The 23,246-nt window shown below is 47.9% G+C and overlaps 2 protein-coding genes across 2 annotated transcripts in view; both read left to right on the plus strand.

Moving 5' to 3' along the window:
- Positions 1 to 8,045, plus strand: part of LOC144891577 (uncharacterized) — a 21,436-nt gene extending 13,391 nt beyond the window's left edge. Inside the window, exons 2-6 of the mRNA XM_078775185.1 lie at positions 4,077 to 4,201; positions 4,736 to 4,949; positions 5,116 to 5,299; positions 7,644 to 7,772; positions 7,992 to 8,045. Coding sequence (XP_078631311.1) covers positions 4,077 to 4,201; positions 4,736 to 4,949; positions 5,116 to 5,299; positions 7,644 to 7,772; positions 7,992 to 8,036 — 697 coding nt within the window. The 3' untranslated portion in view covers positions 8,037 to 8,045. The remainder of the gene's footprint in view (positions 1 to 4,076; positions 4,202 to 4,735; positions 4,950 to 5,115; positions 5,300 to 7,643; positions 7,773 to 7,991) is intronic.
- Positions 8,045 to 23,246, plus strand: part of LOC144891684 (ankyrin repeat domain-containing protein 26-like) — a 27,394-nt gene continuing 12,192 nt past the window's right edge. The window contains exons 1-10 of the mRNA XM_078775497.1: positions 8,045 to 8,873; positions 9,309 to 9,473; positions 10,221 to 10,387; positions 17,685 to 17,778; positions 18,070 to 18,138; positions 18,628 to 18,762; positions 19,084 to 19,196; positions 19,280 to 19,358; positions 19,541 to 19,828; positions 20,165 to 20,379. Of these exons, the coding sequence (XP_078631623.1) occupies positions 8,433 to 8,873; positions 9,309 to 9,473; positions 10,221 to 10,387; positions 17,685 to 17,778; positions 18,070 to 18,138; positions 18,628 to 18,762; positions 19,084 to 19,196; positions 19,280 to 19,358; positions 19,541 to 19,828; positions 20,165 to 20,379 (1,766 nt within the window). The 5' untranslated portion in view covers positions 8,045 to 8,432. The remainder of the gene's footprint in view (positions 8,874 to 9,308; positions 9,474 to 10,220; positions 10,388 to 17,684; positions 17,779 to 18,069; positions 18,139 to 18,627; positions 18,763 to 19,083; positions 19,197 to 19,279; positions 19,359 to 19,540; positions 19,829 to 20,164; positions 20,380 to 23,246) is intronic.

Consider the following 23,246-nt stretch of genomic DNA (forward strand, 5'->3'; position numbering starts at 1 on the left):
CAAGGCGAGCTTCGCGCCCGCGAACGCCACGTCCATCTGCTCGGTCCAGGTAACGTCACCTTTGCCCGGCTTGCCCCGGAGGGCCTCATGCAAGGGGCGCAGGAGCTGGGTGATGCGGGGCAGGAACTGATGGTAAAGGTTTACCATGCCCAGGAACTCCTGGAGCCACCTGATCGTGCGGGGGCGCGGAAACCCCTTCACCGCCTCCACCTTGGCCGGTAGGGGGACGGCCCCATGCCTGGTGACGCGGTGCCCCAAAAAGTCGATGTCGGCGACACCGAACCGGCACTTGGCGGGGTTCACGATGAGGCCATGCTGGCCCAGACGTTCGAAGAGCGTGCGGAGATGGTGTAGGTGCTCTTCGCGGGACGCGCTGGCGACGAGGATGTCGTCCAGGTACACGTAGACGAAATCCAAGTCGCGCAAGACGCTGTCCATTAGGCGCTGGAACGCCTGAGCCGCATTCTTCAAACCGAAGGGCATCCAAAGAAATTCGAAAAGGCCGAACGGCGTGATGACCGCCGTCTTCGGGATGTCCTCCGGCCTGACGGGGAACTGATGGTAGCCGCGTATGAGGTCCACCTTCGAAAAGAAGGACATGCCCGCCAACCGGGCGGAGAAGTCCTGGATGTGGGGGACGGGGTAGCGGTCAGGGGTGATGGCGTCGTTGAGGTGCCGGTAGTCCCCGCACGGTCGCCATCCCCGGCCGGGCTTTGGCACGATGTGAAGCGGCGACGCCCAAGCACTCTCGGAGCACCGCATGATGCCGAGCCGCTCCAGCGTAGCGAACTCCGCTTTAGCTACGGCGAGCTTCGTCAGCTCGAGGCGGTGTGCCCGGGCGTAGACCGGTGGCCCGGCGGTGGGGATGTGGTGTTCCACCCCGTGCTTGACGGCCCCCGTCGAGAAGGTGGGCCGTGTGATGGCCGGGAAACCCGCGAGGAGGCGGGTGAATTCGTTCGCTGCCGGAAGCGTACAGATGAACCTGGCCGGAACCGAACCGCTCAGCAAGCCGCTCGGCGAGCCGCTCGATGAGCCGCTCCGGGAGCTGCTCAACGAGGCGGGCAGCGCGCAAGCGAGCGAGCTGAACGTCTCAGCCTGGACAAGCCTTCTGTGCTTGACGTCCACCAGTAGACCATTGGCACACAGGAAGTCCGCACTGAGCAGTGCCATAGGCACGTCGGCAGTGACAAACGACCATCGGAAAACCTGCCCTCCGAACCGCAGAGAAAGGCAGCGGTTTCCGTACGTGCGAATGGACGTACCATTGGCGGCAAGCAGCGCGGGGCCCCGGCCCGCGGACTGCTTGTCGGACGTACCGGCGGGAACGACATTCACCTGCGCTCCCGTGTCGCACAGGTAAAGGCGCCCGGATAAGGTGTCCGTGATGAACAACAGGCTGCCAGTATGGCCGACGCTCAAGGCAGGAAGCGAGCGCCGGCCTGGTCGTTTCCCGACCTGCCAAAAGTACAAGGCGGGCGACAGGACCTGGCCTTGTGGCCGAACCTGGCATGGAAACGGCACCAGGTCTGGCCCGGTGGTGGTCGCCGCACCGGTTGCGACGACGGTGGTGGGCGGGGTGTGGCGGCGGCCACGCACGGATCCGCCAAACCTACGCCACGCTCGGAAGGAACCGAACGCCATGCCACGCGGCGATCCGCCAAACCTATGCCGTATTCGGGAGGATCCGAACGCCATGCCACGCAGCGATCCGCCAAACCTACGCTGTGCTCGGAAGGATCCGAACCACCCACGCCGTGCGCGGCGCCGGGACCCACGACGGCCGTGCTATATGCCGGCTGCGCGTCGTGGGCTGCGAAGTACTTGTCCGCCTCCCTGGCCAGGGCCCGCGGTTCCGTAATGGTCACCGACTGGGCATCCTCCGATCGTGCGAAGTCCTTCCTTGGCACACCTGAGCTCCTCACCACATACAAGGCTTTCATCCGCAGCTCAATGGAATACTGCTCTCCCCTCTGGGCTGGTGCTCCTGCCTCACACCTAGCTCGTCTTCACTCTGTTGAAACCAAAGCATTCAGAATCATTGGAATCTCCCGCGATGAAGCTAACTCCAAGGGCCTCTCACTCACTCACCACAGGCAGGTTGGTGGTCTTTCCGTCTTCTACCGACTCCTCTCTGGCCTTGCCCCCCTCCCCCAGCTCGCTCTGGGCTCTGTCCCACAAATATTCCTACAGGTCGCAGAAGATCTGCCTGCAACCCTCTTATGGTTAAACTGCCAAAATCAAGACTCTCTGCTCACCTTCACTCCTTCCTTCCTCTTTTTTCCCGCCTCTGGAACAAACTCCCTCACTCTCTTCAATCCCACTCCACCCTCCAGGTCTTTAAAACAGCTGTTCACCACCATCTATCTTCCCCCATCCAAAACCTTGATCTTTTCTACCCCTGCTAATTTCACCCCAATTCCACTTTTTTGAAATACCAACTTCTGTCCTGGAAGTCCTTGGTGTCCTTGTGTTTTATACTTCTCCCACCCCCCCACCCCCACCCTTCCCACGCCTCCTCCCCCCAAGCCCTCTCCCTCCCACACATCTCCCTGATCTCAAATGTTGTGTGCTCTCATGTGTTTGTGCGCTTCCCCTTCTCTCCCCATCTTGTCTTCCGCTCCCTCTTTTTATATATTTTGTTTGTCTGGTTGATTTGTTTGTGAAGTAAATGTTAGCTCTTTCACGAGCCTCAATTAGGTATTCAAAAAAATAAAATATATATATATACGATGACATAACTAATACTCTAAGTGGGCCTACGTGTTGCTTGTGGACTAACTATGGAGGGCAAACCATTAACCTTTAATGATGTCATCTATCTATAATTCCATTAATCTCTGTGTGTATGTGTGTATGTGTGTTTATATGTGTGTTTGTATGTGTGTATGTTTGTCTGTGACCGCTGTTTCTCGACAACTACCGGTCCGATATACTTGAAACTTGCCAGGTATATTGCTGGGGACCCGAGGATGTGCCTTTTCAAGGTTTGAAATTAATCGGACAAGTAGTTACCGAGCTATGGCGATTTCTTTACCAAACACTGCAAGCCGTTCGCTTTGGACCAAACCATTGCATGTAAATAGAGGGGGGGGGTTCTGTGGTCGTTGCGAATGGACCAAACCATTCATGTAAATAGAGGGGGGGGGGGGGTTCTGTGGTCGTTACTGCCACGTGGTTTCAAAGTTTTTTTTTGTTGTTGTTGTTTGCACGCATGTTTTTTTGCACCCACGTACGGGCACGCCCTAGGATGTTTACACACACACACCCCTACACAAATTTTTTTTTTTTTTTTTTTTTGGCAAGGAACGGGCACCCACGTACGGGCACGTCCTAGCTTATATATAGTACGGGCATGCCCTAGTATTTACAAATCTCAAAACAGTATCAATATATATATATATATATATATATACACACACACACACACACACTGATACATACACGCATACACACACACACTGATACATACACATATACACACACACACACTGACACACTGATACACACACACACTGACACACACACTGATACACACATACACACACACACTGATACTGCACACACATACACACACACATGCCCACACTGATGTATGCCCACACTGATATACACACACACACTGACACACACACACACTGACACACACACACACTGACACACACACACTGACACACACACACACCGACATACACACGCACACACACACTGACACGCACACATACTGACACACACACACACACACACGCACACTGACACGCACACACACTGACACACACACTGACACACACACAGTGATACACACACACTCACTGATACACACACACACACACACACACACACACTGACACACATATACATTGACACACACACACACACACACACACACACACACACACACACACACACACACACACAATGATACACACACACACAATGATAAACACACACACCTTGATTGGAAGACATCATTGTGTCACCACACTCTTCTTTGCATGGTCTTCTCTGGGTTCAGTTTTGGATGCTTGATCGGTTTACATCAAAACCAATACAAAACAATAACGTGCTGGTGCATGCAGTGGGTACTTCATACTTCATACCTTCAATACGGAGGTGGTGGAAAATCTCAACAATTGGTCCGATCTTGAAGAAGAGGAAGCCATATGTACCGAGCCATCTGCTTACAGCTCTTGTGAGCGTGCAGGTGAACCTGATTTCACGATGCTGATCATTGGATTTTTTTGTTTTACCCGTACAGTGCAATGGCAGGCAACTGGAACCGGCTTTTCTTTCATGATTGAAGAGCTGTGATTTCCCCCTCTTCGTGTGATGATAAATCTCGATAAAATGTGGCTTTAAGCAGTCAAGGATGGATTTGTACTGTTGCTGCAAACTTAGTGCTTACTTGAGCTTTAGCAGTGCGTTTCGTTCTCGAGCTGCCTTTAGATGTTGCGACGACAAGAGAGTCAAAAATGAGTGATGAATACCCACAGAAATTTCGTTTGACGACTTTGCCATCTTACTCCAACTTTCACATGCACAAGTTCCTCGATATTTCTTTCGTCTTTTTTTCTTTATTTTGATGAATTGATTTTGCTGAAATATCCTTTCCTTTTGCTCACTTAAGCCAAGTCTTTCGGAAATTAGATTGCAGATGCCAGCCACCATGTTCAACTCTAAATATGTGAGCTCATATAGATGGAGTCTGTCATGCATTGGTCTGCTTTTTCGGTTGCAGATTTGAGCAGACTGGTACGACTGCAAACTGAGTTGTTGGAATCCCGCAGCACGCTGCAGAGAGAATACAGCAACTCGCAACGACTGAAGGATCAGCTCAGGAAGATGGAGAGCAAGAGAAACGATCTGCAACAAGAGCTAGACAATCTCCAGGAGAAGCATGTGGAATTGAAGATGAACATTGCAAAGTTGGAAACGCAGCTCGAATGCGCAAGGTCCTGAAGCATCCGCTGTGACGCTCAAGATAAGGCAGATGCTGAATGAAGTGAATAGTGAAAAACCTTTTTTCTCAATAGTTATGGCCATTTATATTTCATGACTTGGAATTGTTCTGATCGAATGTACGAGAAAGGGAAACTGTGCACCTCGCGCGTTATGCAGGTTCACCACAGAGCAGGAGGGGGAAAGGCGGAAGGCCGTTGACGATCTGTACAAGCACGACCAGGAACAGCTGCAAGAACGAGAAGGGTATCTGCAGCAGGTGCTTCGGCGTGAACAAAATCTTCACCTGGAAATAGAGAAACAGCAGCTGGAAATAAACTTTCTCCTCGGAAATGTCAAGCAGGTATGGCGGTTGATGGGGTTTGCATTATACAGGGTGATTTTAAAAGGTCCTGTGCACTTATACCCTTGGCACCTGAGTGTGAACGAGCTTTAAGTTGAAACAAATGTTGAGCAAAACGATGATTTACTCGAAAGCATCTGAAAATGCAAAGCCCGTCCACGTCCGCTTTGTTTCCAGTCTTCTTCCATATGCCAAACATGATTAAAACAGCGAAAAAACAACAACAAAAAAACTGACTTTTAGGTGACCATGACCTTTTTACCTCAAAAGGAATAGGCTTCAGTAATCCAACATACAAACCCTCTTCAAATTTCAAGTCAATTGGATGAAAATTGGTGGTTTTATGCAACCTTGACCTTTGATCTTTTGTTCTTTAAAAACAATCGACTTCTAGCTTTTGATTGGTGAACCAATTCAGTAACCCAGTGTGCAAATCCTTAAAATTTCATGTTAATTCGATGAAAATTGATGATTTTAGGTGACACAGACCTGTGACCTTTGGACCAAATTATTTATTTGTCTTCTCCATATTCTCTCAACCTTGACTGAAATTTTGATGACAAAAGCTCAAATGATAAAAAGGTTACGGCCCGTACAGACACATAGATACACAGAAGTGATTGCAAAACCCCGTCTCCCGCTGCACGGGGAACGGACTAAAAAAAATCCCTGTACAGCATACACCGAGCTGAACAAATCCTGTCGGGATGCAGGTACAAGTGCTTCTGTAGAGCATTGCATGCACCGTCATAAGTGTCTGCTGTGATCATAAGTCTGAAATCTGTCTGCTGTGATGATCTGCAAACGGATTTTTTGAGGCTTTGCAACACCCAATCAGCTGTCCCCTCCGTTAACACTGCTGTCCTGCCTGATGTCAGCACGTCTGCCGCTGATCCAGTTTTATGGAATTTATTAATTAACTGCCACTGCGTCCAACTGCGTTGCGATTTAGCACAACAGTATCGGGAAACGCTTCCGCAAATTTCCATTTCACCTTCTCACTATACTCGACTGCAATGTGTTACGGATACCGGCCCTAATTATGGTGGTTCTTGTTCATGGTTGATTCCAGATGATGCTTGTTGTGGTTAAAATGGTTAAAAGCGCTCCTGATAAAATGTGGCCGGAAATCGGATCATGACCCGGAAGAGATAGGGATTGAGGGAGAAGAGCAGCTCCGGACCGAGCAGTCAAACGTACCGGACAAGGGAACTCTGCCCCCTTGAAAAGAAGTCCGCGCGATAGGAGATCGCCGGATTGCTGCAGAGCCTGCGTCGTCGGGTATCCTTGTTGAGGTTGCCGAGTATCCTCATCTCCAAACCCGGGTGCGAGAGAAAGCCGTCTGCCATCTTCGCCACGCGCTCAACCGGCAGTGACCAGGTTTTTGTGTCGCGTCGGCCGGGCGTTATTCTCCGGTGATTTGCCGGAGACGGCTGTACAAGACAGTGGCTTTTGGAGGGTTATTGAGGAGACTCGTGGATTGAACCGCAACCGTGTACGTGCCAGAAATCGTCTTTAGGAGGTTTTCCATTCTACCGCCATCGTGCTGGGGATTGGACCACGTGATCTGCGGGTTGGTTCGATCGTCTCCGCTTCCAAGGATTTGAATCGGAAATTGATTCCACGATCGCTGGAGCGAAACGACGCCGCCTTGGAGGAGTACAGAGACATTGGGGAAAGGGCCGTGAGTTTTGGGGGTTAAGGGCCTCGATAAGGTGGCGCCACCTGTAGATAGGAATTATATTTGGAAGTGCTGTACTAATTGGGTCGTGATTCTTGTGTGGGATTTATAATATATTGTGGTTTGTTCGTAACCCTTGGTGTGGACTCGTTATTGATTGGCTTGTTTTCAACCAAGGCCAACACATCTTTCTGCCGGGGACTTCCTCGGGTTTCGGAGGTTTACCGAGACCAGAGGATAGGGGAGGACCCCGTAACAAATGTGAAGCACTTGTTCCACCAAAAATGCACGAGCCTCTACTACCAAAACCACTTACTGGATTCCAACGGGAAACCGGAACGGTCTGGCGACTGCAACAGTGCATGAAAAATTCTCTCATTTTCTATCTCTTCTCCGAACCGGTGACTTGTTATGACAAGAACATGACACTGTAATTGCGCTGCACTACACATGGCGAAATTGTTCTGTTCTTCAGCTGTCCATCTTTGTCTCATGCGTGGAAACTTTTTAAGCCTTATTTTGCCTTACATTTGTGATTCCTCCAAACGCTTTGGTTGAGACTCGTACTTCGCACAAGGAATAGTTTTGTTTTTATCCTTTAAAACAAATGCACTACCCTAATCCTCTTCCCCTCTAATATCCAAATTGATTGTGACCGAACAGCTTGAAAAGCAAAGGGATGAGAGGAAGCAGCATTTTCTGCTGGAGCAAAACACGTGGTTGGCACGGGAAGAAGAGTTGCAAAAGCTCTTGGAGCTTGAGAAAAGAAGGAATGCCAAGGCCTGTATGTCGGTGGGTATTGCAATACCATGTGGCCTTTTGCGAACACTTTTGTTCTTCCTGCTCAAGGAAATTGCTGTTGCATCGTATGGTTGAGCTAGCAACCCTGGAGACTCAGTTTCTCAGCCTCAATGTTTTTATGCCTTGATTTTCACTTGAAAATTCTGTTTTTTAAATTTTTCTTTCAAGAATCTTGTTGAAATACATATGTCTGCTCTTGTCTCCATATAGGAGGCAGATCTCAACACAGGCCTGGGATTGGCAAGTGATGTTTAACTCAAGGCTGAAATATTTAGCATCAAAACACAGCTGCTGGAGAGGATTGAGGTGGAAGAGAGTTTAGGCGTTGAAAATGACATTTTGAGGGAAAAGCTGGAAACCCATGAAAAACAAACACATTTGTGTGATGAGAAGCTAGCTGAAGCAACGCTCGAGATCGGTTCTTTAAAAGCAGCATTGCTTCAAGAACAGAAGGGCCGGAAACATTCCGATATTCAATTGAAGTCGACAGAAACTCGGCTCGAATCGGTTGCGAATGAGCTGGAAAAGGAGCGTCGCAAGGATGTGGAGTCGAACACCTTGCAGCAGCGAGATCATCAGGACATTGAACACCAGAAGCAACGACTAGAGAAAAATCTGGCCGAGGCAGAGGATCGCATTGGTGGCCTCTTGATGGAGCTGAAACAACTGGAAGGACAGAAGAGGGATCTTCATGGAGCAAGTCTACGACTTCCAGAACAAAGTTTGCTGCGTGAAAACTCTGAGAAGGAGCTGCAGAAAACGAGCTTGCAGCTCCAGAAGCTAAATCGGCAGCTCCAAAACCAGAAAGAAATGCATGGCAGGCTGCTTGCTCGAGAGGAGGTAATGAAGGACAGATTGCTTCAGGCACAGTGTGACAATGCGTATCAAAGGCAAGAGTTGGAGGACGCTAATGTCAAAGATACTCAGAAGGAAAAAGCACTCATTGATATTCAGACGAACTTCAAGGACGCTTTATCAAGGTTACAAGGAGAAAGAAACCAGCAAGTGCAGAGAAACAAAGAAACTGTGCGCAAATGTGAAGGCCCGGAAACAATTGTTCAGAAATATGAGGAAGACCAGGAGAAGACAGCGGTAATTGCATGGCACTTGCTCCATTTCATGTAAAATCAATATAGAGTAGAGTGGTGCCATGTGATGGGCGTGGTTTGTGGGTGAGTGCAGTGGTGTGGCTGTCATGATTAGTAGGGGAGGGGAGTCGTTCTGTTGCCAAGGTTAGTAGGAGGGTGGAGTCGTGCCGCAGACATTTGTACTAGAGGAGTGGAGTTGTGCGGCTGGCATGATTTGGAGAGGAGTGGGATTGTGCCATGGCTATTTGTAGTTGGGGAGTAAAGTCGTGCCGTGGCCATTTATAGTAGAGGTGTGGAGTCACGTGGCAGCCATGGTTAGTAGTATGGGGGTGGAGCGTGCATGTTTTGTAAGAAGGGGGGGAGGGCTAAAGGGATACGAGATGAGATGTGCGATGGCTATAATTAGTGCATGAGTAATGATTATTCAACTACTGCACAGGACAAAATGCGACAACTAAAACAAGACATGGCAGATGCCCTGAATAAGTTGGCCATGTCGGAAGCTAATGTTGAGGTGATGGAAGTCAAACAGCGGAGCCAGAGAGAGCAGCTGCAGACGGAGAGGGCAAGTGCCCAGCAGAATGCTGAAAGCCTCAGCTATCAAGTTTGTTCAGCGCACAGCATTCCCATTTTACATTCCCATTATTTGTGTTCATGTTTCATTCCATTTGTTACTTGCCTCTGCTCGGCCCAGTTTTAGGATGATTACCCAACACATTGGCTTCTGCCAAGCCTGACATCTCGTGTGGGCCAGTAGGGCCACAATTATGGAACAGGTCGTACTTGAGAAAGGGGCATTAGGCCAGCAGTCTCGTCTGCTTGCATCGTGTGAGGGTCAGTTTGTTTGGAGTTCACTTCTCTCGACACAGCTCAAGATGCTTGGACCTCATTTCCTGTGTCGATGGGTTCATAATCGTAATCCATTTCCTGTGTTGGAGATGCACGTAAAGAAGTACACCGATGTCTCGTATCACGTCACAATATGTTTATATATATTTAATTGAGAATAGACTTGTGGTGTATTCTTTGTCTTTTTCATGTACAAATGTCTCCATTGGTTTTCTCTGTTCCAACATATCCAACTTCATCCACTTCCTTGCCACCTCCAATTCAAATCTGTCTCGATGCAAATCGACCCTCAATGTACAAATACCTTATGCAGGTGGTTATTGTCACTTAAACCTAATGTGATGCATATATGGTTACTCTGCTCTCATTCATCTCTGTTGAAGCTCAAGGGTTTCAATTGACGATGGATACTATTCCTCTGGGCCAGGGTGCATAGATGCCTACCTGGAGGCCTACTTACACATTGGAAGGCAATGAAATTCTATTCTCCCTTACCCTACAGTTGGTGGAAAGTAGAAATGAGCTAGCACGAAGCAAGGAGGAATTTCGCAATATCGTCGATCAACTGAAGCACAACGTCTCAGCATTGAACGAGCAGCTCCAGCAGCAGGCTTCCACCCAGATGGAATTGAGCAATGAAAATGCAAGGATGCAAGCTGAGGTGCAGCGGTAAGTGCTTGGGCATAATTTGACCTTTTATTGCGCTTCACATTTGCCACACCTTGTGCTTCAGAGATTTTTAATGCGTTGCACTTGCGGGGTGGATTTGCAAATCGCGAGGCTGTCAATTGCTTTCTGTTCATTGTAACCGCTCAATGACTTTGGGCATCACACCGTCAACATAGAGCTCGTGGACAAAAATGGAAACACCAATGTGAAGTCGCTTAATAGGGCGCTGGGCCATCGCGTGTGGCCAGTATGGCCTGTATGTGCCGTGGCATAGAGTCCACCATCGTCTGCAATTCTGCAGGAAGGATGCAGCACCCTACTTCCACAAGAACATCAATCAACTCACACCTGTTTGATGGAGGTGGAGAACGCTGTCTTCCGAATATCCCATAAATGCTTGATTGGTTTCAGATCTGATGACTGAGAAGGTCATAACATATGATGATGAGCATGGGCGACCATACGTGCTTTGGAGGGGGGTCTCCTCTTGCAGCCATACTTATAAGCAACCAGACCTGTGCAGCATGAAGAGCCAAGTGGAAGAAGTACTGAAGTCACAAACTACCACTATGCAAAAATATTAGACATGGATCGTTACCATACTGTAGATGGAGTTCCTGGTTCTAACTCACTTTGCCCTAGAATGTGACTTTTTTTCTTCTTTTTTTTTGTATACAGAGTCGAGGCTCGTGAAAGAGCTAACATTTATCAAACAAACAAATCAAACAAACAAGCAAACAAAGTATATAAAAAGGGGAGCGGTCGACAAGATGGGGAGAGAAGGGGAGGAAGCACACAACCACAACATTTGAGAGCAGGGACATCGGGAGATGTGAGGGAGGGAGAGGGCCTGGGGGGAGGCAGGATAGGTATAAAACGCAAGGACACCAAGGACTCCCAGGAAAGAAGTCGGCACCTCAAAAAAGTGGATTTGGGGTGAAATTAGCGGGGGCAGAAAAGATCAAGGTTTTGGATTGGGGAAGATAAGAGATGGTGGTGAACAGCCATTTTAAAGACCTGGAGGGAGGAGTGGGATTGAAGAGAGTGAGGGAGTTTGTTCCAGAGGCGGGAGAAAAGAGGAATGAAGGAGTGAAGGTGAGCAGAGAGTCTTGATTTTGGCAGTTTAACTATAAGAGGGTTGCAGGCAGATCTTGTGCGACCTGTAGGAATATTTGGGGGACAGAGCCTATTTGGGGAGAGAGCTTTGGGGAGAGATATTTGCACTTGCGGATATTTGGGGAGAGAGCTGGGGGAGCAAGGCCGGAGAGGAGTTGGCAGAAGACGGAAAGACCAGCAACCGGCCTGCGGTGAGTAAGTGAAAGGCCCTCGGAGATAGCGTCATCGCGGGAGATTCCAATGATTCTGAACGCTTTGGTTTCAACAGCGTGAAGACGAGCTAGGTGTGAGGCAGGAGCACCAGCCCAGAGGGGAGAGCAGCACTCCATTGAGCTGCGGATGAAAGCCTTGCATGTGGTGAGGAGCTCTGGTGTGCCAAGGAAGGACTTCGCACGACGGAGGATTCCCAGTCGGTGACTGGCTTTGGAGGCCAGCTTGGAAATGTGGTTTTCCCAGGAAAGATCATGGCAGATAGTGAGACCCAAAAGCTTGAGTGACAGAACTTCTTGGAGAGGATTATTCAGAAAATAGATGGGAGGGTTGTCCAGTCGGTCTTTTCGGAGAGACATCTCAAGAGTGTGAGATTTGTCAGGATTGAAAGACATGTTCCACTTGTTTGCCCAGTCTGTGATTTTGTCCACGTCTGCAGAGAGTGAGGAGGCTGCAGACTGCCGATCTGAGGGATGAGGAATGGAGCGGCAGAGAGTGGTCATCAGCAAAGAGATAGAGAGGATTTTCAAGAGAGTCAGAAAGATCACAGATGAAGACCAGAAAAAGCACAGGGCCCAGAACATTGCCTTGGGGAACTCCAGCCTGAACAGGAAGAGGAGATGAGAGAAACCCATTCAGGGCCACACGTTGACGACGACCAGAGAGGAAGTCCGCCAGCCATGCATGGAGATTTCCATGGATACCAAAGGAGGAGAGTTTGGTGAGCAGAGCGGGGTGCCAGACCATATCGAAGGCACGTGATATGTCGAGGGAGACAGCTCTAATTTCCTGTTTGGCATTGAGGACCTCCATCCATTGTTGAGACAGCAGAAGCAGCATGTCCAGAGTAGAGTGACCTGGTCTGAAACCAAATTGATGATCAGAGATCAAGCCATTGGAGAAGAGGAAAGATTTCATATCCGAAGCAATGATGGATTCCATGACTTTGCTGATAATTGGGAGAAGGCTGATTGGTCTGTAGTTGCTAGGATCTGTTTTTGCACCTTTTTGTGTAAAGCGGTGATGTTGGCTGATTTCCAAGCAGATGGCAGTTGACCTTGAGCAAAAGAGAGGGTGAAGAGAACAGAGAGAGGGAGTGAAAGAGCAGAAGAACAGGATTTTAGGACCCGTGGGCTGATGTCCTCAGGTCCAGTTGCAGAATCAGAGTCGAGGGTTGACAGAAACTTTTCCACCTTGTCAGGAGGAAAGGACACGGAGTCCAGGAGCAGCTGGGTACGACTGGGTACGTTGGGTACAGAGAGGGATGGGTTTGGGACACAAGATTTAGAGGCAAACACAGAGTTGAGCCATTCAGCTTTTTCACGTGCGGAGTCAGCTGTGTAGCCGTTTGAGGTAAGGGAGGGGATGGAGGGGGAACAAACACCAGAAACAGATTTGACCAGACGCCACCAGGATTTGGAAGAGGGAGACAGATAAGAGAGTTCGGGCTTGAGAACGGAGAGATATTGTTTCCTGGCTCTCCTGAGGGTGGACACACACTTGTTTCGGGCTTTGTGAAAGGAAATGAGATTTCGTTCCATTGGATTTGCTTTCCAGGAGACGAAAGCAAGTTGTTTCTGTGCAACAGCCTCACCACAAGATTCCATGTACCATGGACGGGAGGAAGGGTATGACAACTGAAGACGAGATGGGATAAATCTCTGCAAGAGAGAGAGCAATTTACTTTGGAAGAATTCCCAGGATGAGTTGATGTCAGAGGTGGTAGAGATGGGAGACCAGTCCAGATGATTGATGGCTGCTTGAAGACCGTGCCAGTTGGCCTCAGTGAAATGCCAGACTCGTCGACGCTGAGCAGGCTCCCTGAGAATGGTCAGAGAGATGTCCACTTTAACAAGCACATGATCAGATGAGCCGATTGGAGTAGAAGAAGAGCAGCAGACATTTTCAGGGAAGTTAGTCATAACCAAGTCCAGAAGAGAAGATGCTCCGTTGACTGAGATCCGGGTCGGGAAATTGACAGATTGTGTCAGTCCCAGTAAGTCGCAGAAGTCCTTTGCTGAGGAGCCATGGCTGGTGAGAGAGGAACCCACACCCAGCCAACTGGCATGGTGACAATTAAAATCACCACATATGAGGAAGAGAGAGTTGGGATGAGTCGATAAACGTTGGTCCATATTATCAGACAGCGAGATGTAAATGGAGTCATCACTGTTTGGTGGATGGTACAACACATATATGAACAAGAGGTGGGAGCGAAGGGGAAGCCGTAGCCAGAGGTATTCCTGGGGGTGAGGTGGAGAGAGTGCAGTGCAGGGCGAGTGAGGAAGAGAGTTTTTGCTAAAGATAGCAACCTCACCTCCAGGACGAGGCTCAGGTCTATCATACCGGAGGAGGGAGTAACCCGGGAGAGATATTGAGGAATCAGAGACATCATGAAGGAGGAAAGTTTCTGTTAAGCAGATCACGTCTGGTTTGTCAGAAGCAACCTGTATGGAGAGATCAGTTAAGTTTGAACGAAGGCCCCGGATGTTTGAGGTCTATACCGTTAATGAAGAGGAAGGGGGAGCATCGGATACAGAACAGTGGAGAGGAGAGGTGGGGTAAGATGTGGAAGAGGTGGAAGAGGTAGGGAGAGCTGTTGAAGGTGTGTCAGAGATTTCAGAATAGCTCGGAGAAATGGAAGGATGTGGCGGACAAAAGGTTTGATGGTGATTGGGTGAGGCACAGTGAGGTGTTAGTTGAGGAGGGGGACGAGCGAGGCAGAAGGTTGGGGGAGATGGAGGTGAGAGTTGGAAGGGGGAAGAAGTGGGGAGGATGCTTTGAGGAGGAGGGGTGAGAGGAGGGGAATTGAGAAGAAATGAGGGTGGGGGGATTTGAAGGGGAGGGGCGAGCGGGGCGTTTAGGAGGGAAGGGACAAGGGGAGGGATTTGAAAGGGATCGAATCTGGGGGAGATTTGGAGGGGAGGGGTGAGGGGGGAGTCTAGGAGGGGAGGGGCGAGGGGGAGTCTTGGAGGGGAGGGGTTTTGGGGGAGTTTAGGAGGGAAGGGGTAAGGGGGGAGATTTGAAAGGGATGGGTGATGGGGAGGATTTGGAGGGGAGGGGCAAGGGGGAAGATTTGAAAGGGATGGGTGATGGGGAAGATTTGGAGGGGAGGGGGTGATGGGGAAGATTTGGAGGGGAGGGGTTATGGGGAAGATTTGGAGGGGAGGGGTGAGATTGGATTTTAGAAAGTGTACGATTAATGGGAAACGAACATTTATTGCAAAATGAGTTTCTGGTGACCTTTGAGTCAAAAATACGGTTAAGGACGCTGGAGGGAGGATGGAGTGCAGAAGAGTTTAGGGAATGTAGAAAAGAGGCACTGTAAGAGATGGAAATTTTTTTGGGGATGAATAGATTTGGTGAGCAAGTCGAAAGCAACCTTTTAAAGAAGAAGAAGAAAAAGGTGTTATAATATACGACAGAATACAGAACTTGAGGGGAAAGTTGAAACATTTTAAAGTTTAACAGTGAAAACTATCTGGGGAAATGGGGGAGAAACACGTGGTCGAAGAACGAACGAACGAATAAGAACGAATAAACGAATGAGAACAACGAATAAGAACAGAGAAGGAAATGTTTTTTTTTTTTTTTTTTTTTTTTTTGAGATGAGATTTTAAACAAGGAAGTAGGCTATGGGGTGAAAAGACTGGGAAAAACAGAGAACGAAAGTTATTGGAGCACAAACGACGGACCGCTGAGAGAAAAACAAACCAAGGTTGGACACTGTACAAGGCCTCAAAAGACACGACACAAATTAACATGGTTTTCTATACAGGTAATGGTATGAAAGATGTACACCGAGAATCTTCCTCGGGACACACTATACGTACACACACCATAAAATAAATACAGTTATAACGAAAATACAAATGGGAACAATTACTTAACTTCGATTTCGATGGAGAGCGTGGACAGCTGCGAATAAACGAAACCTCGCTGGCAAGACCGGAAGCGGCAGTCCCAAAAGACTAAAGTACTACTTCCTCTCAGGTCTTCATTTTTTATACATGACCCTAAGCATGCTGGGATGTTATTTTGTTTGCGTTTTGTTATCACCAGCAAAGAACCCATCCCTTCCGAGAGGTTAATTTCCCCAGAATCAGATGGATTAATTCGCCCAGAATTACGGATGAGTTGAGTCTTCCAGAGTTCTAGACAGGTTAATTCCCCCAGAATGTTCTTTCTTTTCTTTGCAGGAGTGAGGATCATGGAAGAGCCAGGTCGAATGGCAGTGGGACAAACCTCAAGGGAATTAATGGACAAGAAAAGAGAGGGAAGAAGGGAGCAAACACTTAAACTAGCAAGTGAAATGGTGGGGTTAGAAAAGGTTAATGGGGGTAATAAATATAATGGATCACAATTGGGGATGACAATGTGCAGCTTGTTTGAGTCCTGGAGTTAAGAGTGAGACATAACAGCTTCTGGAATATGGGTTCCATAGATTGGAGAAGTAAGGAATAAAAGAGTTGAGGTGTAAAGACAGCCATGATTTTGGAAACCCAACCAGGAGGGGGATACTGGGAGAACGCATGCATTCTGGAGGAGCTAGGCAGGGTCAGAGGACTGAAATAGCAGAGGGAGCAACACCAGAGAATAGACAGGAGAAAACGGAAACCACCGACCTGCTTGTGATGTGAGAGCAACATGCTTTGTGCTTCAGCCTCATCACAAGAGATTCCAACTATTTTGAGAGCTTTGGATTCCAAACAATCCAGGAGGGACAGATGTGGACAAAGGCCTTGAAGAATACGAGGAGCTCTGATTTTCCAAGGAAAGGCTTGGATCGACGGATGACGCCCAGTCTGTGGCTGCCTTTGGAGGCCAACTTTACTCTGTGGTCTGTCCAGGAAAGATCATAGCTGATTGTGAGGCCTGGAGGTTCAAGAGGCTGCATCTCGTCCAGTGGATGACCAAGGCAATGTGTGGGTTAATTTGACAATCCTTCCAGAGCGATAGGGTGAGGTTGAGATTTCACAGGATTGATAGACATGTTCCATTTTTCAAAAATAACCCAATAAGTTACACATCAGCAGAAACACAGATGTAGTCTACCTAGCATAGGGATGTGGTACTGTACGACTCAATGTGGAGTCGTCTGCAAAAAGGAAGAGGATTTCCACAAGCCGGAGACGTCATCCGAATAGATGAGGAAAAAGGCTGCGTCCAAAACAATGCCTTGGGGACCTGTGGCCTCCACTGGGAGAGGGGTATTATCACAGTTTACTACCTCCGTCACCGAAGGTTTGTTTGTGAGCAGGTTATTTCAAAACGTTGTGGATGGGTTCGGGAAAAATTTGGTATTCAGGTTGGGTGTGTGACAAGGACGAATTCATTCGATTTTGGTGAAGGTCTGGATCCAAATTTAGCCTAACAGTGGATACAACACGTAACTATTCAGCCTGGCGGAGATGTGTGCTCTGCCGAGTGCCGTCCTAGTTTTGACTTCTTACACCCCACCTCACCCTAAACCCCCCCCCCCCCCCCGCCCAAACCACGTTGGGAGTAGCCCGAGTACAACCCCTAGTTGTCAGTTAATTCTGTCCAGCAGTTCAGGAATGCTTTAATGGTTTTGTAACCTGTACCTTTAATGGCGCAAATCATTGTTGCTACTTTTTTTAATTTCCTTCACTTCCTGGCGGGTTCCAGCAGTTTTCCAAATGATATTTTGGTTATCGTGGCACACGGCATATCTCTTCTCCTTGAACCAACTCCTTGACCGTCTCGAGATGAGCACACCTCGTTGCTACGGCAGCATCAATGGACTGATAGGACGTCCGTGTTCCCATTTCCGTTAGATTATCACAACAACTTATTGCTGTCCTCATAACTCGTTCCATTCAACTTGCCGACACACCTCGATCTGTGTATGTTTAAGAAGGTAACAATAAACCATTTTGAGCAATCGTACGGCGGTTGTGCAATGTTTTTTTTGTAATGCGTGCCTGTTGTCTGCTCCCATCCATTCCAGATTGGAGCAAGAGAAGTGTGATTTGGGTAAAAAGCTTCATGAAGCTGACAAGCAAATGCAAGACTTACAGATGAGGCTACAGTGTGCCTTACAGGTTTTTATTAACGTCACACTTTGTAATTATACATTAAAAATGAAATGTGTGTGCTGCAAGTCCAGGTGGATGTGGCGCAAGTGCAAGTTGGACGCAACGTGACGCAGTGTGGCGCAAGTGCAGAAAAGATAATATTTAATGGTTGAACAGATTCCGAGTTATTCCTTGTTCTTCATGTCCATTCTTCTTTAGCCCTATCGAGGGTGTTCTATCACCTTTGTACGTTCATGACATCCCCACTGAAAATCTAAATGTAAAGGAAACCGTTTCTTTTTTTTGTTGTTGATCCAGGACAAAGCAAATTTGGAGGAGATTCAAATGAGTCTCCAGCAGGAAAGGATGCAGAACCAACAACTCAAGGTAAACTGGCTCCTTCCGCCACGCTACCTCCGCCACCTCCACCACGGAAGGTGGATGCAGGTTACGTTTTCACCCGTCTGATTTGTTTGTCTGTCTGACCGTCTGTGAACAAGATATCTCAAAAAGCTGAAGATGGATTCGGACGAGTTTGGTGGAAAGGTTGTGTATGTGACAAGGACGAAATAATTAGTTTTGGTGAAGATCTGGATCTGAGAATTTTAAAAGTGATTCTTCACCATTGAGTGATCGGCCTAAAACCGACACATAGCACGATATCTCAAAAAGTTCTGGACGGATTCAGACAAAACTTGGTGGATGAGTTGGGTAAGTGACATGAAGGGATCCAGATCCAGCCTATCAGTGGGCTACCGAGTGCTGTTCTAGTTACTATTTGCGATTGAACACACATGTTACGTGTGTTTGTAAACACATTACAAAGGTCGTTTTGAGCTCCTTCAGTAGTTGTATAACTAACTGTGTTCCATCCAGGTCACAGGTGCCACGGCTCGATCACAGAACAACAATTGCTGCCAAGAGCCTTTAGAACGCGAGCTCGAGTTCGAGTCTCCACTGTCGGACAACATCTCAGACCTGCAGCAGCTAAAGAGGAATCTCAATGCGAAGGTAGATATGTGGGAAGACATTGACTTTGAGTAAAGGATCGAAAGTGTGCGATTTGTGAGTTACAAAACGCATTGGTCATCTACATTGCTTACGTTTGTATTAGGACGAATTTGTGAAATATGCTGAGTAGAAAAATTTAGTCTTATTCGATGCAAGTGCCTGAGCACAAATATTGGTAACTTTTGGACGACGTGGCCATAAAAAGACGAGATCATGATTCATATGTTAATGGGTTTTCGTGTAAGTGAACAGATTGCAATTCTCTCTGAAAAAAAAAGAACATCATCTGATCCCAAGCACCAACTGCGTTGCCTGGTGCAGGTGTTGACCGAGAGAAAGAAAGCGAAGAAAATGTCCGAATTGCGGAGGGTCGACCGGGCGAAATACGAGCAGGAGAAGAAGAAAAACGTGGAACTCCAAAAGGATAACGACGAGTATGTCGAGTGTTTTAATCACGTGATCAACGTGGTTTTTGCGTGTCCTCATCCTAATGGACGTATCCTCATGTTATCGTTAGACTCCGTGCGTCATGTAAAGAAGCCGACCGAAGACCCAATATCTACTGTGGAGATGCACGCGGAACATCAATTTTAAATGTGAGTTGCACAGTGCTCGAGTTGTGAAAACAGGAAAAACATTGCGAGGTTGTTTCGTCGTGCAGCATCTCTATTTTACGCTGAGCCAGTCGGCCCACTAGTTTGGGCCTCACACCATGTGTTGAAGAGTTTATTGTGATTTTTGCATTTGCAGCATATAGATTTATCACTCACTCCTGTAGGTCGAAAGACTGACAAGTCAACTCCAAATGGAGCTCGACAGGTCTCGTGCACTCGAGAGAACCAACCATACGCTGGAGCAAGAAATGGGAACACTGCGCCGGTTGCAACGAGAGAACAGGGAGTTGGAAAAGAGCAACAAGGAAGTGCGCAAACAGCTTGCGGCTGCGCAGAGGGAGATGAAGCAACGGCTGAAGCCTGAGGAGATCCAACGGATCAAGGAGGAAATTGAAAAGCAAGCAAAGCTGGAGTTGCAGTGCAAATTTCAAGAAGTGAACGCTTTCCTTCAGGTAATGAGTGCACCACCTGTTGAAAAGCGTTGCCTTGTTACTCAAGCAATGCATATTTGAGTAAATGTTGTATGTATCCTTTGAATTTCCTCAATTTTGCATTTGACAAGCTGGTCGTAAGCAGTATTTCAGAATTCCCTTAATCTCCACGTTTTTGCACTTGCAAGCACACGCTCGGATTTGACCCTCCGCTTCCCCCTCCCAGCAGCAGTTGCCCCTCAGGGTGGTCAATTATTGGAGTAAATCTGACAGTTTCTGTGCCTCTTCGGTGACATTTGTAGTAACCAGGACAATTATGATTCCAGTCACGTCGGCTTTCATTTTATTATGCTTCAGTGTCAGGCAGCTTCCCATGAAACATTGGAGGAGCTCTGGGCAAGCAACTCGGCCCAGCTGCAGGCACAGCAAGAACGAGAGCTCGAGCACATGCGGACAGGCAATGCTCAGCTCCTGCAGGAATTTGAAGAAGGAAAAGTACAACAGCAATATCTCAGCAGCTCTCTGCAGGACGAGAAAGCACTGAAGATATCTATGACTGCTAAACTGGACAGGTGTGCCTCCTTCAGTGCACATGGTACACCATAATCATACAAGGTGTAGCCTGTTTGCAAATGAGCAGCATTGTCCTTGATCTCTACCACTATTAAGATGTCCATGTAATAAAACACTTTGATTTTCTTCAATTTGTCCAATTTATGCTGCTTTCCTTGTTGTATGAAAGTTTGTTAATTATATAATGTCTTTTGATTTTAAAGCATGGCTGGCAGGATACCTTGAAGGTATGTACACTCGCCGCTAACCTGTCAAGGGCTGGTGTTTCACAGGCGGGGTGTCTTCAATGTGTATGCCGTTCCGCGGATGGACGTAAAAAGCCGGTGTCCCTTCTGCATTTGACATTTGACATTCGTTGGTGGACGTTAAAGATCCCATGGTTTCCTTCGCGAAGAGTAGGCGAGCTCTCACACCACAAACAAGATCCAAATTTCTGCCCTAACTACTGCTGGCAAGGCAATGGCAAACCACCCAGTAAAACCCTCGCCAGGAAACTGCTTCGGCACACCGACGCTCTGTAAGACAATATGGTACATCAGAATCAAAGTACATGTCCATGGGTTGTTTGCCTTGGGTAGATGTCACTTTGCTGTAGTAGACACTATTCCCATTTACATCACGTCTTCATCGGCCGATAGAGCCAGGCAGGCCAGTTGTGAGGTTGCATATTGTCGCGCGACCGTCTTTGATTAATATCAGGCTGTCACGGATACCGATCGCGAAGGCCTTAGCCCCTGAGGCAAAAACTCAATGGCGGACTCCAGAACCAAAAAGCTACACCAAAGCGTGCGGGATGGAGGGGAGGTGCGAGAGCCCTGCAGCCGTACCTGTTTTTGGGACGTCTCCAATGCTGCTGCAAATTAAATAAAGCACATGGAAAACTGCGTTCAGGAATATATATATAAATAATACAAGGGTTTATACAAATAAAAGCAAGGACAGGAAAATGTGACGATAAACCTAAGTCCTAACTTGGGATCCCACACACACAGATATCAAATACAAGACGAGGGAATATGAATACGAAAGAAAATAATTGTCTCGTCATGAAAAGTGTAACTGCGGAGCTCGGGCTTATCTGGTCTTTGTCGTCCTGTTCTTGGCTGCCGTCCAACACCGCTCCGCTCGGCCCTGATGTACCCACGAGGCCTCGCTCCAAGCTCCACAAGCGCCGCGAAGGCCCGAGCCAGCGCCCACTCCGTTCGCACACGACGAAGTCCCTCGCTCCAAACCTCGAAGCACCGAGCACCGCTGGAGGCTGCCAGAGCACGAGCGTAGATGTCCAAACACCAAGAGAGCAACTCAACTACTGGTCAACTCAGGCCGTGAACTGCGAACCAACTGCCGCGCAACTGCTCTGAACCAACAACTCTTTCAGACTCAAGATCACACCGGGACTGCCAGGACTAGGAATCTGCCAGGAATCTCTGCGCAACTCACTCACTTCACCCAAGTCCTGCCACGTCTCAAAATCAACTCTCCCCAAAAATGGCATTTGGCGCTCGTTAATATCTGCTGGCCGGTGATGTCAGCCTTGGCGCACTGCCAACCAATCAGTCTCCTCCACCGACTCGCCGGCTCGCCCAGGTGCATGCCCACTGCGTCACTCCCACCCCCGCTCCCTGCTCCTGGTGTCATAGCGCGTGCTATTCGAGGTGGATAGGCCTGTCGGAGGTGTAAATGGCGGCGGCCATGCGGCGGTGTCCTGGCCTGGTTTCTTCCTAAGTCATGTCAGGGGGAAGGGCGTTATTTAGTGTTGTGCTAAGGATCCGTCGGAATGTCTATGTTGGTCTGCAGTGCCAAAAGGGACAAAGGTTTGGCTTACCAGGTGAGGACACACCGGGGCTCAACTTCTTAATCCCTACACTACTTAACACACAAACCTCCTGTTAGGTTCACAAGTATACTCCTTACCCGACAAAACGCCTATACATGAACTTATTACAGATAGTTTTCCTTACCGTGACACCTCGAAGCATGTTACCTATTCAGCTCTACCTGCTCTACATATCACTACCCACCAGACATAACAATATATATATATATATATATAGATATATATATACACTCACGTGAAAAAGTAAGTACACCCCATGTAAAGTTTTGACTTTTTCAACATATTTCAACATACAGCTATTTGATCTCCATTTCAACAATATTTATAGATAAAGGTGATATAATATAACAAATATCATGAAATATTTATATTTTGTAGTCCATTGTATAATTTAAATAAACATAAATGCAAATTTTGCATGTGGAAAAAGTAAGTACACCCTTGGCTCTAATAGGTGGTATTGCCCCCTTTGGCAGAAACAACCTCAAGTAGGCGTTCCTTATAACTGTCTTCCAGTCTCTGACATCGATTGGGAGAAATTTTTGCCACTCCTCCATGCAGAATTCTTTCAGCTGTGCGATGTTTGAGGGGTTTCTTGCATGCACAGCTCGTTTCAAACCCCTCCACAACATCTCGATGGGATTTAGATCCGGGCTTTGACTTGGCCATTCCAGAACCCTCCATTTCTTTCTTTTCAGCCATTCCTTGGTGGATTTACTGACATGTTTAGGGTTATTGTCATGTTGCAATGTCCACCTTTGGTTGAGCTAAAACTTTCCGACAGATGGCCTCACATTATCCTCAAGCACCCTCTGGTACAATGAAGAATTCATAGTGGATTCTATGATGGTGAGCTGCCCAGACCCTAATGCAGCAAAGCTGCCCCAAACCATAATATTTCCACCACCATGCTTTACAGTTGGTATCAGGTTCTTGTGGTCAAATGCTGTCTTTGGTTTTCGCCCAACATGTCTTCTGGTACTGTGGCTAAATAGCTCTTCCTTTGACTCATCTGTTCAGAGCAAGGGG

Source organism: Myxine glutinosa, chromosome 4, assembly GCF_964187855.1.
Source record: "Myxine glutinosa chromosome 4, kmMyxGlut1.1, whole genome shotgun sequence".
In the NCBI taxonomy this organism is placed as follows: domain Eukaryota; kingdom Metazoa; phylum Chordata; class Myxini; order Myxiniformes; family Myxinidae; genus Myxine; species Myxine glutinosa.